The sequence below is a fragment of the Cygnus olor genome, chromosome 11, assembly GCF_009769625.2.
Source record: "Cygnus olor isolate bCygOlo1 chromosome 11, bCygOlo1.pri.v2, whole genome shotgun sequence".
NCBI classification, from domain to species: domain Eukaryota; kingdom Metazoa; phylum Chordata; class Aves; order Anseriformes; family Anatidae; genus Cygnus; species Cygnus olor.
Genome location: NC_049179.1, coordinates 2,838,183 through 2,857,432, shown reverse-complemented (window position 1 = coordinate 2,857,432; position 19,250 = coordinate 2,838,183). Strand labels below are relative to the sequence as shown.

Genomic DNA, 19,250 nt, shown 5'->3' with positions numbered 1-19,250 from the left:
GAGATGAGTTGTTTGAAACATGTTTTTACCAGTTAGATTATATCTGATTTTGTATTATTCAACAAAGAGTGGATCAGGCTACCAGGTATTGGCAATGTGGCCACACCAAACTTGAACCTACAGAAAATCCAGCTATGCAGCAGACACTCCTCTTTGTGAGCCCACATAAATTGTCTTTTTCTTATTCTTGTCTACAAATCTTTTCTTTAAAATATGCTGTGAACAATCCATTTAGAAACAGTGTGCATAAAAGAATGAACTAAGGTTTATTGTCCCAAAGAATATAACTTATGAGTTATACAGAATACTAAAATAAAACTATTACTAGTAGTAAAATCTTCCATGATTGAGTAAAAATAGAATAAGTACATCTCTGTGCAATAAGAATATCTGCTTGCCATGAATCCATTCCTTCTGCAGTTGTTCTGAATATAAATGTGGACACTGTATTGTTTCTTAGTTTTATTTTTTAGAAAAAAAAAATATATATTTTTTTTCTGTTGGGATGTAAACTATCTTAGCATTTTCTCACTTCAAATCTTCTCCCCTTCCTTTCACAAATATTAGAATTTTTATTTTGCCTCAGAAATTAATTCTTGACTAAATTGTCATAGCCATCTATATATATGTCAAATTACCCTTATTTGATTGAGTAGATTCATAGAAATGAGTTTAGTCTCTACATTTGCATTTTTTTGCATATATTTGTGAAATTTGTCTAACAATATCAGATGTAATTAACTACTCTTTCTCCACAAGCTTATAGAGAACAGGTTAACAAACCACCATCAACTTGATTTGGATGGTCAATGGATCCCACTCTCCAAAATTGCTATAGCTTTTCATAAGCAGGGTGAGAATACAGCCTGGAGTAAGTAGATGACTGTAAGCCTAACCAGCCATGGAAGCAAAAGGGGATACACAGTTATGGGATATGATAAAGGAAATATGAAGAATAGTTAAAAATGAAGTGCTGGAACAACATCTGGACAGGTGAAAGAGAAGAAAGGAAAGATAGGATACACCAACAGGGCACTAAACTGGGGGACCTACTACTGAAGTAATTCTTAAACTCATAAAGGGTAGAGTTCAAAAAGTGAAGAGCAATTTGAGGACTAAGGGAAGTTTTAAGCAGGAGAGCACTTGGAAGACAAGAAGTTTTACCATAATCTGTTCATGCAACCTATAACTTCTGCCTAGATGTCTAACCGTAACTAAATATTCATATTTAAAAACTCACAATAAATCTCAGTATTATGTATGTGAAAGGGAATTTTTAAATATTTTACAGTTATCAGAAATTTTGTTACCAGATGACTAAGGAATCACATGAATTATATGCTTAATTCAGTTGTTTTTTGTTCAGAAATTTATATTAAAAATAAAAAAATGTTGAGACTTGCATTCCACATTAAATGGAATTTTGTATTTTGGAACATGAGATGGACATAAGAAATTTTCTTTACCTCTCCTGGGTTTCAGCCAGCTTCATCTAATTCCACTACACTTCATTTACTGGAACCTAATTTTGCTTTTTCCTAAAACTAGGAAGGAGAGTGACAATCAACAATTAGAAAGGGAAACAAGGCACTACATTTTTGTTTTAACTTGTTTTATCTTTGCACTTGGTACTTAGAAAAGATGTATTTGTTTTTCATTTCAAACACATTCCTATTTCCTTTCTCAATAGAAATTGTATAAAGCAGACAACTGGCACATATTTCCCCAAAACATACATACATATATATATATACTTTTTTTTTTTTTTGTAAGAAATGACTACATCTTCAGAGAAAAAATTAGTCTAAAAACTTCAGCATTTATTACTTTTTCTAACCACACCTTGAATGAAATAATCTGAACTAAGGAAGTATTCTTTGTGTATCTGAGAGCACCAGATTGGGAAATTGTATGGTCACCAAGCAATTCACTTTGGTAGTCATTAGGCTGCCAGAATAGACAGCAACATTCTTTGATGTAGATAAGAAGTGAATTGTGATTATGTAAGAGACCACTGAACGTACTTTCATATCAGGGATATAAGAGTAGACATCTCTGATTATACTGCTGAAAGACAATGATTTACTTAAAAGAACTTATATTCATATAACTCATTTTTGCAATTCATCCATTCTGTGGCGAACAAGAAATGTAAAAAAAAAAAAAAACAGTTATGAATGTACTAAGAACAGTGTAATACTGATTCAGTTATCTAACCTTATTGGATGCTTCTGATTTTTTTTTTCAAATAGCTTGTCTCTTCTTAGATTATATTTTATGTGAAAAATCACTATATTCCCAAATAACAGTATAACCTGCTTGTTGTACCTCTATGCCATATTCAATTTTAGATAATTGGAGGGTGCTCTGTCAGTTTTATAGGGAAAATCCATGGAGTGATATTGCTCCATAATTGTTACTATTTCAGCCCAGTGCACTCAACATACATACATACTCAATATACCTGGATGACAAGAGTAGGATGGTCATGCAGCTACTTACTATTGAAAACTATATTTACAAACATCAAACACAAAAGGCAAAAGAAAAATCCTTTTATATTTCTGTTGGTCACTCTGATAGTTTCAAACTCAATAGTAATTAACTAGGTAAATTAATAAGGCAAAAAGAGAGAAAAGCTGTTTTAACTTAGCTACACTTACTGTAGTGGTTAAATGCTCCTGATGTCCATTTAAGTTTATCTAATTATAACGAGTTAATTAATTAATGCAAAGAAGGAGAAAAGGTGAAACATCACTAACTAAAGTAGGGAATACATGGTAATCAGTTATATCACATTTCTTCAAATAAGATCATTTTCTATGCAGTATTCCTAATAGCTGTTGATAGAACAGAAAAGCATTCAAGGAAGGAGAGGACAGCCTTAAGGAACATTTAGCAAAATGTATTTTCAAGTGTTCCTGCTTAGCTAGGATATTTTTTACAGCTCTGTACCAATCTTTACCACTTAATCTCTAACTCTCCTTTCTGTCTCTACACTTTCCTTTTTCTATCTCTACCACTCCATAAGCTTCCCACAAGCAGACACAAAGTTCTGAGTAAACAAGAAATTCAAAATAATCATAAGCTAAAATTATTGGTCTTTAAGGTCCCTGTTAATAAAAAGCTCCAGACATTGAAAGGCTGTATAACTTTCAACACACCCACTAAATCCTGGCTTCTGTTGAAAATGTATCCGCTGCATTAAGTTAGACCCTGGATGGGGACTAACCATCCCAGATTTGCTTTCTTTCAGTCCCCTCAAATAAGACCACAAGTGATTTTCCATCCATATATCAGCTTACCTGCTTTGAAGAAGGCTAAATAAAACTTCCAACAGGTGTTTGTGTTGCATAATTACTACTCATTCTTAGTCTGAAAACTAACAGATCTTGTAAAAGCTGAACCTTACACTGTTACCAACTGTTTTCAAATTAACATGTGGTCTGCTTTATCCAATTATAAACATAATGTCACCACCTTTAACTTACCATAATCAACACTGGAATTCTTCATACAAAATAACTAGATTCTGTACCTAAACTTCTTAAAAGAAATTTCTAAAGTATGCTGAAAAGATGTCTGCCAACATGAAAGACAAAGTAGGCAGGGAAGATATAGAAGTGAATTGTAGAATGATTTGGGTTGAAAGGGACCTTAAAGATCTAGTTCCAACACACCTGCTACGCACTGGGACACCTTTCACTAGATCAGGTTGCTCAAACTCCCATCCAACCTGACCTTGAACACTTCCTCAATGGGGCATCCACAACTTTTCTAGGAAACTTATTCCAGTATCTAACCACCCTCATAAATAAAGATTTTTTTCCTTATATCTGATCTAAATTTACTTCTCTTTTTTTTTTTTTTGATACCATTAGAAAATCAGAAATACAACTAGACAATAGCCCCATTGGCAACCTTTAGACATATTTATATAAAAGTGGTTTAAAAGACTTTTTTTTCGTCAGTCATAGGGACCCTTCAAGCCTTGTGGCATTATTATGTTTTTAGCATTTCTCTGAACAGCAGGACATCATCATGATACACTTTCTTTCATGACTGTAAAAATTTAGTTCACCCTCCTCCCGATAGCACAAGAACTAGATTAAGGTAATAAAAAATCTATCTAAACTATTCAGAATGATTATGATGCTATTGTGAATACACAACCCTAAATTTCCACTCTTGTTAGCATGCATAATTGTATAACACCAAATCAGAAGAAGACAAAGTTCATTATTCTCTCAAAGTACAATTTTAATCTTTAATTCTACAAAACTCTTCCAAGAATGTCAAACTGACTGATAATTACATCATTCCTGAAAGGAAACCCTTTAGACATAATATTTGCTGGAATTAGATAAAAAATACAACTGTTCAATGGAAATAGCATGTGTAAAAGCAGCCAGTCAGTAGTGAATAGTCTAAGCTGGACAATTCTAATTAGTATGCAATTGCTAAGAAAGGGAAACAAAAGAAGAAAATCAAGTCCAAACAGAAGCACTTTAGATTGTCCAAAATAACAACACAAATTAAGACAAGCTAAAATAATAAATGATGTACCCAGGAGCTGATATTATCCATACAGAACAGAATATTACAGTATATAGATGCCTAGATGATGATGTGTTGCTGAAGCACATTCCTGGAAGAGATACTATATAATGCCTGAAAGATAATATTAAATCTAACACATCATAAGAGATGAGTGCTTGTGTGACAACAAGAGGGTCAAACTTGAATAAACCTTGGTTGACAGGAGAAATGGAAGAATTGCTGCTAGCACTTTACTAGCAGTGATGTAGAAAAATTACTAGCGCATACACAGAGAACCAAAGCAGGAGGTCAGCTTGGTGGAGATAAAAACTGCAGCTGTCTTTACTAACAAACTGGTTGGCAAATCTGAACGAAGAAGACATGATTTAAAAACATCTCTGGTGTTTAGAAATTGAGTCCCATTAGACTTATAGTGGATCTTGTTTTCTGTCATCTTCGAACAGCTACTAGATACTTCTACCCACTTCTTAAATTTACCTCTAAAAGAATAAATCATTGGTATGATGTTAATGTTTCTAAATTTTTGGTGATCTCAAACTAAAATCCTCTTAAAGACTTGGCTTTCTTGACACTCTCATACTTGTCACAGTGATGTTAGAGTAAAATGCAGAGTGCATTTTAAGCACACTATTCCAAATCCAAAACCCGGGGGAATGGTAAAACAAACTTTGTTTATAGAGGATTTCACTGAGATGTGCAGCTTGTTTTGCAGTAGCAGCATAGACAGAGGTGTCGGTTGGTCAGGGCGGGAAGAATAAATGACTTCTTGGGAAACAGATCACTGCCATCTTGGGCAACAAAGACTATGCATGCACTAGCAAATAGTTTATTGCCATAGGAGCAGACCAGAAGGTCAAAGAAGTAGGTGCTGAATACCAAAGTGTCCACAACACAAATGTTCTAGGGGCATTTAGTTCAGACTTGTTCATCTTGGCATTGTAAGCAATGCTTGTTTTGGATCCACTGGTAAAAAAAAAACAAATCCAAATCACACTCAGACCACCCAGTCAAACCAAATCTCCAATTGGAGATTTGCTTCCAAAGTGTAATCCTGTTGTAAAATAAAATGTTAATGGTGGCAAACCCACATATCATGTAATTATCCTACTGTTAAAGATAAAGAACTGTATGCACATCTATGTTTGAGAACAAAGGAGCAGAACATAAGGCCTGGGAAAGTCACATTCCATAGACTATGATATTGTTCATAGCTGCTGTTGGTAGTTTCTTTTCCTGTGGAATTGCATTCACTTTCTAGCTAAGGTGTAAGAAACTATCTAGAATAGTCTTAAGCTCTTTAAATATGACATTCAAAACCAGATATACTGGAAAACTTTATGACTAATTTCAAGACTGGCATTAGAGGATGAAAATGTGAGTCAATGTATAATCATCAACAGAATAAAAATCTGACATTCGCCATCGTTTACTGAGATAAGAAAAACCTGATTTTCTTCTGTTGATACAGAAACTGGTTTAACTAGTATGATTGAAGGAAAAGACTTGAAATACTTCAATGCTAATATGATTTTTGAACTTTTTTTTTAAATGACATTCTCTTATGTACACAAGATAAATGGATTAAAGATGAAATTGGTAGAAAATAATGTACAGTTGTATTGTGATATTTGGGAGTAATTCCAATTCATGGGGTAGAAATATCATGTGAGTTATTACACAATATCATATGGGTTAATTTTAGACAATGTTCTCGTTAGCAAGTTGGTTGAACAGAATTTCATATAGCTTGCAGAAAACATTGAATTGGAATCGGTTGCAAGTATTTGAAAGGATGGAGTTAGAATTCAAAATATTCCTCACATACTATTGCACTGCTTTGGCACTAGTCCTGTGAAAAGTTAGGCTTAATTTGGAACAATGGTGATTTAGGCCAAATATTAAAAAAACAGCAACTGCAGATATATGTTATAAATCACTAAAACAAGATATCCAGAAGTGTTGTAGAGACTTCCAATGAGTTAATAGAATGTATGAAACGGACTCATCTCAGAGAAAGATGGATTAAAACTCCATGGTGTCTATCCTTCCACTCCTTCAGTTTACAGTTCAAAGAAATCAAGAACATGACACTGACAGAAATATGTGAGATATAAGTTGGTATAAAAAAAAAAAAAGAAAGAAAGAAAGACTACACATAGCTAAGTAGTTAGAGGCTTTTCTAATTTTTTTTTTTTTCCCCATGATCTGGAAACTCAATCTGCTATGTTTTAGCCAGAAAATACTTGAAATAGCCTTAAATTTTGTATTATAAAAAAGACCAACATGGCAGCGTATATTTCTCCCAATACATGAGAAAAATATTTACAATTTCCCATTATTTTTAACAAAAGATAAATCATACCGCTAAACACTTCTGGCATTGCTCACTTTCATCTGGTCCATTTACTCTCCAATTATTCCTTCATACCTGCTGTGACAAAAGGTGCACGATACAAGGGAATGAACTGCTGTTGAATTGTAGTTGAACTTCCTTCCTTTCATATGTACAGTAATAGTATGATTTCTATTGACAAGCCTATACATGAGGATCACAAGAATACACTGCATATGGTAGCTTAAAAAAAAAAAAGAATCAAAAAAAATGTGATGTATATGTTGCTCAGATCACTGTTAATAGCAAATTACCTAAAGATAAATAAGTGCTGCAAAATCACACAGGGATGTCAACTACTACTGCAAACAACTAAACTTTTTTCTGCATACAGTGCACTATAAAAAAGACGAAAGAAAAATATGACAAGAAAAAGGTACGGATGTGAAAGTGTAAAATAGGAAACAGTGTTATGGATTCTTGTCTATAGAAAACCGTTAACACTATGTTATGAACATGGTGGGTTTTATTATTATTATTATTTTATTTTCTAGGAATAACGAGTGCTGCAGCAAGAGCACAAAAGAACTATCATGTCTCTCTTCTTATTATTCCATCTTGGTAGATGTGCAGCTGATGGACAACAATTTCTTTGGTGAGGCTGCAATTGCACTGGTGATACTTTGACCCATACAACGGTTATGAATCTGCAATACCACTGGTAAATCTCTTGCTGCTGTTTGGTCTCTGTGATCAAGAAAACTCAATTCTCAAAGACAAGAAGAATCAAAATCATGTTCTGCCATATCACATGTCCAAGATTCTGGTGTAACATAAAGAAGTCCAACTAGTTTCATAAATCAACTGCAGAGAAGCTACCAGCTTATCAGTCAGCAGCTTGCTATCTATTACTACTTGCTTAGTTGTTTCAGCGTTCAACCATTTTTGTTTTTAATGTTTAAATTATACACCATACACTTCACCGTAGTATCAAGGACATTTGTGAACAGCTGTATCAGCAAAACAACATGGACCTGAAAACCTGAAAAACTTTCTCTTTACGCAGTTATTAATATGAAAATTAGTTTATTTTCAGTAGAATGTATAAGAATTTAACATAAGGCAAGTACAGGGAAAAAAAAAAACTCTTAAAAATGCTGTTTATTAACAATATAAAAGTACAAGTGCCTGTATGTGTCTTTTTTTCTTTTTTTTTTTTCTAGAGATACATATTTATCAATAAACTCTGCCTTTATTTTCAGATTTACCAAAACATCTGCTCATGCAAGCCATCTTAAGAATACTCTCTACATATCAAGGAGGCACATATCACAGATAACAAAGTTTCATCACTTTTGGCAATAATTTTACATCAGATGAAAGTGGAAAAGGCTTCAGATTTTTTCTACTATTCCTAGGCACAAGGAGAAACAACTGTCTAGGTGCTCTACTGATCACCTGGCTCATGTGCATAATGGGAAAATTTGTCCCATGAAAGTAGTTAGAATCAACCTTCAGCAGCAAAACAGAGAATCTCTTTACCTTTGCACTTTACAGTAATATTCTGCTTTCCCCAATAGATCAGAGACAGATTTGAGCATATTTGCTAACTCATGTTTTCCAAGACATTACATTTTTCAAAATGCACATCTAGGTATTTTTCAACCAGTTGTTTTAACAAGTTTCTTCTTATCCCAAAGCTGCTCTATAAAATAACGCAGTGATATTTTGCTTCTAAAATGCAGTGATTGACATACAAAGTTTAAATATTTTAGACAAAAATAAAAACTATTTCTTAATCTTGGTTATAAAATCTTAATTTGTGCTTATTTCCACAGCAGAATCAGAATAAATAAGTCCTTGGAAATGACATTTATCCTCAGGTTCTCTCTTAGCTCTAGAAAATTTACTTTAAATCTGTTCTCAAATACAAAAATTCTAAAGTTGATAGAAATAATGTTAAATAGTTTTCTGTACTTGTAAGGATTAGGGTAGCAGACCCTTCTTTGGTGAATGAAGTTAGCAGTTCTAATGAATTACTTATATTTCCAAAAAAATTTAATCCTCTAAACAGACTTTTTTTTTTTGATTGAAGAACAAAATTCAGATATTTATATTAAACCTTACTGATTGAGAATATGTGTTTGTGTTTTTGTTTGTTTGTTCTATGTGTTTTATTGATGGTTAAAGAACAGATACAGCTATCCAAGAGAACGTTAGCAAAATATTTTTTTTGGATTCCCAGACTAAGTGTAATTGCAACACATATTTTCCTGACATAATGCACACTGATTCAGTAGGGGTTATGATGCTAAACTACATTTTTCAACCTCAGTTTGGTTACTATCCTTTATTTCAAAGAGATGCATTATTACAATCCAAGGATTTCAGTTAAACATAAAGCCTGTAATTACAGAAGTAAATACAGTCTGCCATAAGAACACTGTTATATTTTCTTAAAGAGATATTAAACAGGTTTTTAAAGAATAGATTCCATAACTTGCTATAAATCTTGTTTCCTCAGTGCAATGAATCTATTCAAATCAAAAGCAAGTGTATTAATTTCTTACCGAGCCTGTTTACATAGTACATCTGTTCCACTGTCACCACCTTCTGAAGTGAATGTGAAAGGGTATTTACACTGTTGAAAAGTCTCTGTAATCTACCTGCTTATATTGTTTACATATGAAGAGAACAATAGATGAATTTTTATGCTGAAGTATGTTATGATGAATTATGTTATGTTATGTTCCCAAATACAGCTCTGTATACTTCATACTTCTGGTTACTTCTTTTTAGATCAACTATATCAGCCACAGAGAACATACAATCAGCCCTTATGTTAATTCAGTTTTTCATCATTCCAGGTAAAAGGAATAAATCTATTAGGCATATGGTAGAAAATAAAAACAAAACATTTTCTTTTCTTCACTAATTACTTTTCTTTAACATTTTGAGACAAAATAGAAAACCTGAGTTTGGTACTGCTATTAGCTTTTATTAATATTTACTGAAAATATTCCTGTCTGGGCTATTCTTTCGTCATCATACAAAGACTACTTGCATTCATTCACTAAGATTTTTTTCCCACTTAGTCCATGCCTGATGTTAGAAAGTTGAGAAGAGGATATATTAAAAAAAAAAAAAAAAAGAATCACTGTTAATACACTGTTTAGTACAAAGTTGATGCTAAACTTGACGGAAACTTGTAGCCATCCACAACTATGCTTTGTGCCTTCTAGAGGGGGCTTCTCAGAGGACTACAAACTCTACAAACTATTACTTTATTATGGCAACAGAAGACTAAGTAAAATGGGGAGAAACTACCATTATTGACAACCCTTTTTATAGTGCGGTATGAAAAAGATTGACTTGCATTAAGTTGTTCTTGCTGGTAAATCAATGAATTAACGTCTCCTTTTGGCATAAAACATGCTGATAAACAAGTTCTATTATCATTAATTACTGTAGCATTTTATATACCAAACCAGAATTCTGCCATCTCACTAGACAACCTTCCCCTACCCAATCTACACCAGCTTCCTAAGATTTTTTTTTTCCATAAGAATAGCATACAAAAACCGCAAATAATTAACTGTATTTTAATCAGTCAACAGTTACCTCAAGCAATCAAGAAATAAGATGGGACATACACCCACCTTTCATTCCTTTCTAAAAGCATTGCTCCTTGCTTAGAGACCACTTCCCAGCACATCTAATTTAGTTTGTCTGTAGGAAAATTCTTCAGTATTTAAAAAAAATCTCATCTTTCAACAGGTTTCTATTTCCTCCCTTACAATCACCACCAACAAATATGCAGTGCTGTGACCAAGACAACTGTTTTGTTTATTGTTTCCACCTGAATGGGTATAAAATGACTGAACAATTGTAGATCAATTGATTTTCATCTGGAACACAGCACTGATCTTTTCAAGTCCAAATCTAAGATTCATATTCATACAACAAAACTGGTACAATGGAATTAAGTATAGTTATATATAGTTAACTAATAAATATATGTACCTACACAATATATGTACCTACACAAATATATTAAAAATACATGATGGAGGTAAGATTCAAAAGAAACAAAAGACAGTACTTTGAGACAAGGCTAGACTATTTTCTAAAGCTTATACTATTTGAGAAAATAACCTGATGCGTACAGTTCCAAAAAACAGTTGCTAGAGAAAAAAAAAAAAAAGTGGCTAAAAATGCTATCAAAATAAAGTATATCCTTGTTTCAAAACAGCATAGTGGGACTAGACAGAGTTTGGAATATATGTAAGTAATAATGTAAGTAATATATTGCTGACAACTTTCCTTAATCTGGATCACAATGAACACACTGCAACGGGTGTACAGTAATGCATTACTGGTTGGTTTGGTTTCAAAAGTTAGCATCACATTTTCCTCCTTCATACTTATGAAAAACGATGTTTTTACTGATCCTGTTCTCTGAGAGTTCTGTTCTCCAGTCAGACACCACAAAATGTAATACAAATCTCTTCCTATAGAACAAGAAGGAAAGCAACTTTCATCCATTGTTTAACACAGATCCCATACCTGGCCCCTGTAATCTGACTTGCCACCGAGTGTGTGTATTCATAGAGTAAGATGAGTTCAGCTATCCTGAAACCATAGACAATCAAACAGGTTACTCTGTGGCAGAAACTCCAGACCAAAAGATTTTTAAAATCTGTTCAGTCACCAAATGATCAGCAAAATCTTCTTCAACAAGATCATGAAGCTATTGATTGTAAACTATCCTTCACAGATGGAAGTCTTTAATTATCATTAAAAGCAACTCACAAGAGTGCATGCACCTCTGGAAGCTTACCCAGAGTGATAGTTTCATCAGGAGAGAAACTTATTCTAAGGCACCTGCAAAAGATAAGGCGAACAAGATGGGCATGGAATGGAAGAAGCCAATAGGGCAAAATCTAGAAAGAGAGAAAGTAACAAGTGAGGACTGGAACAATAAATAAGAGGGTAAAAGTCTTTCTTGATTATGAAACAAACCACTGACTAAAATTTCTCTATTTTTTTTCTATAAAAGCCATCAGTCTTTCCATTAATATACATGTATCATTACAATGCCTCTATGTCCTTACAGAATCTTAAATCCAAGGATTACTTGTATATTGGTCATATCTCCACTCATCCACATATTCTATTACTCTCACTCCAGTGTCTCCAAAAACCTGATGTAATAAATAATACATAAGCAATCAGCCCATAGCATATTTTTTCTTTCCAACTAGAGAATAAGGTTATCCAGCAAGACTCTTTCACACTGATACATTATTTATGTACCAAAGATTCAATAACTTTACCTCATGTATTACTAGAATGAAAATAGCCGCATTTGATACTTTTCTTTTGTACTAGATTGGAGAAACAACACTACTGTATTATCTGGCCATATCTCTGATTGGCCAGATTGCTTACTACCCTTTCCCGCCTACATGGACAGATTAAACAATTCACTAAAAAATAGGTGATGCTTTGGTTATATAATTAATATGAATTCAGGGAACTCGACCTGCAGCAAGCACTTTTCCATACACAGATAATAAAACAGAAAATGACTATAAATCAAAGTGGTAAGTGTCAGAAAGCCTTTCATAAAGAGTAATGTAAAATCTAAATCAGCTATTTGTCACTTTTCCTTAAAGATATTATTGCTCCTGCAAATTGCAAAGATATAATACCCCAAACTATTATTTGCTTAATTAATTTAGTATTCTCTAGACATGCACGAATCCACATGTAAAGAAGGGGGCCATAGTGTGAAAACTTAGAGACTACAAAGTGTACAGTTTGTGTGTTTCGTAAAACTCCCTTAAGATCTTGCAAAATGTTTTGTATAACAAAACAAAATTTCTTTACAATTCAAGTAGTAAAACAAAGTTAAACATGTTGTCTTTTAGAGGACAAACTGACATTAAGAGGTACTTCTTCGAAGACTTCATACAAAGTGTTCCAAAAATTTATTATTATTTAAATCACAAAATAATTGAGGTTGTAAGGGACCTCTGAAGGTCGACTTGTCTAACAAACCTGCTCAAATAGAGTCACGAAAAATAGGTTGCCCAGGACCATGTCCAGAGAGCTTTTGAGCTCTCCTAGGGTGGAGATTTCATTTGTGGATCCCATCGTCTGTGAATAGACAGCCTATAAGTTATCCTGCTCACTGAAGGCAGAATCAAGAAAGATTTTACTGTAATAATGCTGCATGTCACTCAGCAGAAGGCAGAGTTCAAGTAATGTATTATTTTAGTAGATTACTACAGTTATGAGAAATATTTTGAGTGTTTTAAACATTTTAGTTTAAAGAATTCTTAGGTGTTCTGCAGACATTAAAAGGTAAAATATCACATTCATCCACTGGACGTAAAACATGAAAACTATGTTGTTAATAAGTATAGCCAGGTATACTATAGGACCTGAAGGTACTTTTAACAAACCAATTAGTGACTAATGAGGCAGAGTATCTATGTGGAACACATCTCCTCCTGCATTGAGTGGAAAAAAAAAGTGTGAAGAGAAAACAGAACCGCTACTCAAAAATTAATGCATGCCATTGTCAGGATAATCTAAGAAGTACCGTTGTAGCCGTTTGTACATAAATTCCCTTTAACCTTTTACTGTACACCCTTCTCTCTTTATTTCATTGAAAATGAATGTGGATGTCCTAGTATGACATCATCTAACCATGAAAACACTTTATGACCCCTAATCTACATCTAACAATGCGCTTTCATAAACTAGACTTTGGTTGGCTTATTTGTAATTACGGTATAAGAAACGTGTTAGTAGTTCAGAAGAAAAAAGAATGTCTATGGACTAAGAGACCGAAAGATGTTTTTTACCTGCTGGATTAAAGGAATTTAAAAGGACTGATCACATGAGATGTAACTTCATAATTTTCATTTTCTAGTTACAGTATGTTATCTGATAACATATACTACGACACAGACTTCAAATATTTGAAGCAACATGCACTAGCTTGCATTTTTCCTGTGTGCTTTCTTTGATTAGATCCTCAGATATTTATGTTCCTGTTGTAGAACAGTGACTAGGTACAAAGGCTGTTCCCCCTACCCCACAATACCTCATAAAATTAATGAAAAATCAAAGAAAATACTAGCTATTGCTAGCTGATTTTTCATATATACATCATCTAGTGTCTAACACAGCGCTGTAGAAATATATCTGCAAAACACAAATCTACAACCTAGTGTCATTATCTGAACTTAAAAATAAAATTTAATACAGACTATCATATTAACAATTGTTTGCGGAACACACTTTCAATTTGACTATAAGTTCATTATAAAAGTGCTTGTCCATGTACAAAAGAAACAGAAACCTCATAGTAGCTCAAAATTTGGACACTAATTACTACTAATACATTCTTTAGCTAAAGGCACAATTCTTCGTCTTTAAAATGAATGTATCTGACGATTATTTTTGAAATGTAGATAAAGAAAGCAAAGATTCAGTCAAGGTGACAATTACCATCTGGCTAGGTATGGTAATTATGTGATCTCAATTAAAAACACAAGCAATTTTATTACTTTAAAATTACAGTGTAGATTAGTATTGAAAATCACTATTTTTGTGTATTACTAGAGATTTTAACATATATATATGATTGCCTGCTTTGAAGTCTGCTAATACGGGAGTCCTTTCTTCCCCCACCTCCTTATACATAGATGTTACCCCTTACACTACCTTCCTATTTCCCCTGCCCCATTTATTTATTTATTTATTTACATTGAGGACTGACCACTCATTTAAAGGCTTATTACCAGTACAGCTAAGGACAGAATTTAAATCAGTTTAGACTTGCACTCTCACAAATCTGTAATAAGTTATGGGTTGCATACAGGATGCAGAACACTGCTTATCAGGATGAATATAGAATCAATCATGCCTTGGAAACTGTTAAAGGGAACACTAGTATCTGAACATTCTGCATTGCTCGTGTGATTACAAGTATACCAAGGAAACTAAGAATAACTCACTGTTTAGTTCTTTTTAATAAGTTTTTACCTCTTGCAAAATTTAATTTTCAAGTAATAAATTCGAAGCACTACAATTGCTTGTAAACTTCTATTTAGACGTATCCAGAAAATTCCTTCAAAACACTTGTAAAATTTTAGCCTTTTGATTTCCATGGGACTATTTCACCCTATGAACAAACCCAGAAATAAGCAGACTTTCTGTCACCAAATTCAAAGGAAGCAGGACCAGACAGAAATTAAGGTATTGTTTCTGATCCTGAGAACAATGTTTTGCTTAAAAGACAATATTAAGAAAATAAAATAAAATTACCTCCAGAAAGGATCTTCTCTTCCAAGTCATTCATTCGTTTCTTGTATGCTTTTAAAGCAGCTTCTTTGAATGACGGTCGTATTATTTTCTTCTTTGGAGTTTCAGTAAACATCTCTGGGACATTCTGATTTTCATCTTCCTTTACTTCTATATGAGCAGCCATGGCAGTTTCAACTTCCAATATCTCTTCACTGACTAAACTGTCAAACTGTCCATCATATTGCTCCTCTGGAAGTACTGCATAAGGAGTTCCGCATGAAGGCTGTCCCAGTTCATATTCTTGTACCTGCTCACTCGTTTCACTACTATTATTTCTATTTTCTAGTTTAGCAAGGACTTGTTCCATTACTTCAACATAGTCTGTTTCATTCTCACCAGGTGGTTCAATTAAGTCTTCCTCATACTCTGCTTTATAGTAATAAGGCTCAGCATAAACATCAGAATCAAGTGTTGTGCTTGATTCATTTGCAGTAGACTGAGATAAAGTCCTAAACCTTCCCATGAAAGATGATCCGCTGTCTTCGTACCCACTTAAACTTTGTGTACTTTTATTCCAGACTACTTCTAATGCTGACTTAGCACGTTGAAGTGTAGATCCAAGTTTAGGAAAGCTGAAAGTCTTATCAGAAAGGTCTATGCTTAATCGGCTATGCCATGATTTAGGAGGTGCTTCTTCTGAGTCATCACTTGGTAGTTCACTCTGACTTCGGTACATCATAGGCAATCTGTTTTGATTCTGATAAGAGGAGTTAGAATTTGTTTCCTGATAATCATCATATTGACCAGTCCACTGACTTTGTGATTCACTGTCAAGGCCCGGACATGATGGAGAAGTTCCATCAAGGGTAAAATCATAGCTTTCAGTGTCATACTGGAGATCAGAACTTTGACGCTTTCCAAAATCTGTCTGTTGATCTGAAGGACTGCTCATGTCATACACAAAACCCTCTTGGGTGGATGAGTCTAGGCCCAAATCTGCCCCTTGTTCCAACTGATTCCAGTCTTTCCATGGTGAAAGATCATCACGTAAAGAAAGCTGAGAATCGCTATAATGGCTTCTGTCTCTAGATGCACACATTATTCCATTGCTTACTCCACTGTCAACATATTCTGTGTTCTCTACTTCATTTTGTTCTGGGTCCTGTTGGGTACCTTGGACAAAAGTCTGTTCCTGGGAACTGCCATACCAGTTGGCAGAATCTTCTTGCCTTCGCTGCCAAAGTTCTCGATCTGAGGAAGACAACAGTGAACTGCCATTCATTTTGTTAAAATACTGATTTTCTGAAAAATCCTCAGAGTAGGACTGACACAGTTTTGAGAAATCAGACTCTGAACGGCTAAGTTTTGGTGTTGCAAAGTCATTCTGCAAATGCCATAGAGGAGTCGTGTCTGAATAATAGGCCTTTGGTTGCTTTTCCATGTTGTCAAATTCTGGTGACTGATTGTCATAATTTCTTCTGTTTGCAAAGGTATTATTATCACCAGTTCTATTAAGGTCTTTAATATCTGGGGACTCAGTACTCCCCTTTGTCGTGCCTGCTTTTATTTGAAGTGCTGATTTAGATAACTTTGCGCAACTGTTCTTGTTTATATCTGATTCCAAGTCTTTATCACTGTCAGGTGACTCCCAATCATGCATTTTAGTTTTTGTCTCCATTGTTAAAAGCTTTATATCCATACTCTCATATGTCTGTGAAGAAGGCATTCCTCTTTCTTTTTTATCTTTTATGTCATGGGAAAAAATGTCTGTAGAAATTCCAATGCCACTTCCCTTAAGTTTATAAGACTTTTTTAAAATCAAATCTCTCTGTTGTGATGACTCAAAGTAAACAAGAACAGGTCTTGGCTTTGCATTTGGACAGTCTCTTTGTTGCCCCAGTCTTTGGGCAAACTCAATTTTAATAGTGCTTTGTGCCTCTGAGAACCCCATTTTATCTATTAATATTTTGTAAACTATGTTTTCAGTTTTTTCAAGCCTTTCTTCAGGCACATTTAGAAACCTAAGACTTGCTTTGTTTCCCGGATGGCCTATCTGCTTAATGTAGTCATGTATGTCTCGAGTTTCTCTTCTGGACTGTACAAATCCAGTTCTCAATTGTTCAATTTCATTTTGTACCACTTCCACACTACTAGAAATTTCATCAATGGATTGTTTCAGGGCATTTACATGCCCTCTTAATTCAGAAAGTTCAGTTTCAATTTGACTTATTCCCTGAAGTTCTTTAAAGATCATCTCCATAACATCATGGGTTTGACTAATACAACCTGTTGAACTGAAGCCAGGTTCAAGGGTATTTGATTTCTGGTGATGACCAGTTCTGTCTAGAGATTTACTTCTTAAGCCCCATGTTTTCTTCCATGTACTTAGTTCTGAGTCTGATGAGACACATTCTTGGCTCTTCTTCCATTTCCTTAGTTTTCGCAAAGCTCCCAGCTTTAGTGTGTGTAAAGTGCGTTCTCCATCAGAACTTCCCTCAGATGCTGCAAGGCTGCTTAAACTCTTTCTGTTGCGTCCCACAGGCATTGTGTGTGATAAATACTTGTTTTTCTTGCTGTTAGTTCTTACTTCACTTAATGATTCAGAATACGAACTATCATTTGAAGACAGATCTTGAACTATATCTTCATTGTTATTGTTTGTTACAAAAATAGGCTTTTGCAGTCCATTGGCAATAGCAACTCTGTAACTGAATGTTGGAGAAAGTGAAAATTCTCTGTTACTTTCCTCTTCTTCAGTAGATAAGTTGCGAGCAGATGGACACTTGGCAATCTTTTTAACAGTGCTTTTTAAAGCATTTGAAAATTTTGGATTCTTTGTTTGTCCAATCTGAGTTAAGTCTTGATCCTTTTTGCTCTGACAACTCTGTTTCCTTTTTGTACTATTTCCCAATTTCTTTGTAAACATTCCTTTGCAAATCTTATATATATAAGATGAGATCAGGCTCTTTAGATGGGCAGAAACCATGGAGTGTAATTTATATTAACCTGTTTCCACAAAACACAATTTTTGCTCCAGACAAATATTTGTATCTCCAACAGGATCATCAGCCAATATTTAATCAACAGAGACTCTAGATATGTAAACTAGTGATGCTCTGGTAGCATTTGACAGGAAAAAACAACCAACCAACCAGACAACAACAACAAAAATACAACTAAGAATGCCACATCTGCTTGTTAGAAACCAAATCCTGAAGGTCTTTTGTATGTCTTGTAAAATCTCACTCTCTTGCGCATGGCTTCTTGAAGTGTCTAAAAAGGAGGGAATGATGTTACTATTGCTGCCAAACAGTGTTTAACAATACTAATGTTATGTTAGTTGTGTTACAATTGACGTACTTATTTATACTTTCCTCATTCTTGTCCGAACAGAACTTTTTAAAATTATTGAAGCTCAAAGTAGTTCTGGGCAAATACTTTTAAAAATAAAAGAATTAGATACATTCACAAACATTAACATAGTGCAGTGATTCCCTGAGTTTTGGTATTAAAGGTGTTTGCTTTCTTTCAGAGTAATGATAATTCAATTTAGATCCATACGATGTACAGTAGTAGGCAAAAACTGTCAGGTTAACAAGCTGTTCCTAGCTAGCAAAATAGAAAGTAGAAATGTCTCGGTTTATATTTTGGAACAAGGTGGAATTCAGTGCAAACTAGCATTGTATGAATGAATTACTGTTTTTTATTCTTATATGGGAGTATACATGTGACATATTTTGAGAAATAAATGTCTTGTCTTTATACCAGACTAATACGTGCCATAGTAAGCCAGGACTTGAAGTGTGCATCTTCGAGGTTTTTCTTCTTTAAAAAGGTGAGGGGGAAAAAACCGAACAGTAAATCCTGCCCCCCCCCCCAAAAAAAAAAAAAAAAAAAAAAAACCACACACTACAGAAGATAAATGGATAATGATAATGGCAACTGATAGAACAATCTCACCCAAATTAAGTTTTAAATTGTTCTGGACACAGGAAAAAAATACACATAACAGGTAAGAGAAATAAACTTGATTTAC

At 34.0% G+C, this 19,250-nt stretch overlaps 1 protein-coding gene across 12 annotated transcripts in view; it reads right to left on the bottom strand.

Annotated features, from left to right (window-relative positions):
- UNC13C (unc-13 homolog C) overlaps positions 1 to 19,250 on the bottom strand; it is a 222,125-nt gene that overhangs the window by 150,033 nt on the left and 52,842 nt on the right. For 6 of the 12 annotated variants that reach the window (XM_040569739.1, XM_040569738.1, XM_040569742.1 and 3 more), the window contains one exon: positions 15,236 to 18,487. The exons of 5 other annotated variants lie outside the window; for them this stretch is intronic. In XM_040569739.1, the coding sequence (XP_040425673.1) occupies positions 15,236 to 18,200 (2,965 nt within the window). In that variant the 5' untranslated portion in view covers positions 18,201 to 18,487. Of the gene's footprint in view, positions 1 to 15,235; positions 18,488 to 19,250 lie in introns of those variants that run through there. One more of the 12 variants, XM_040569750.1, reaches the window with a different exon arrangement.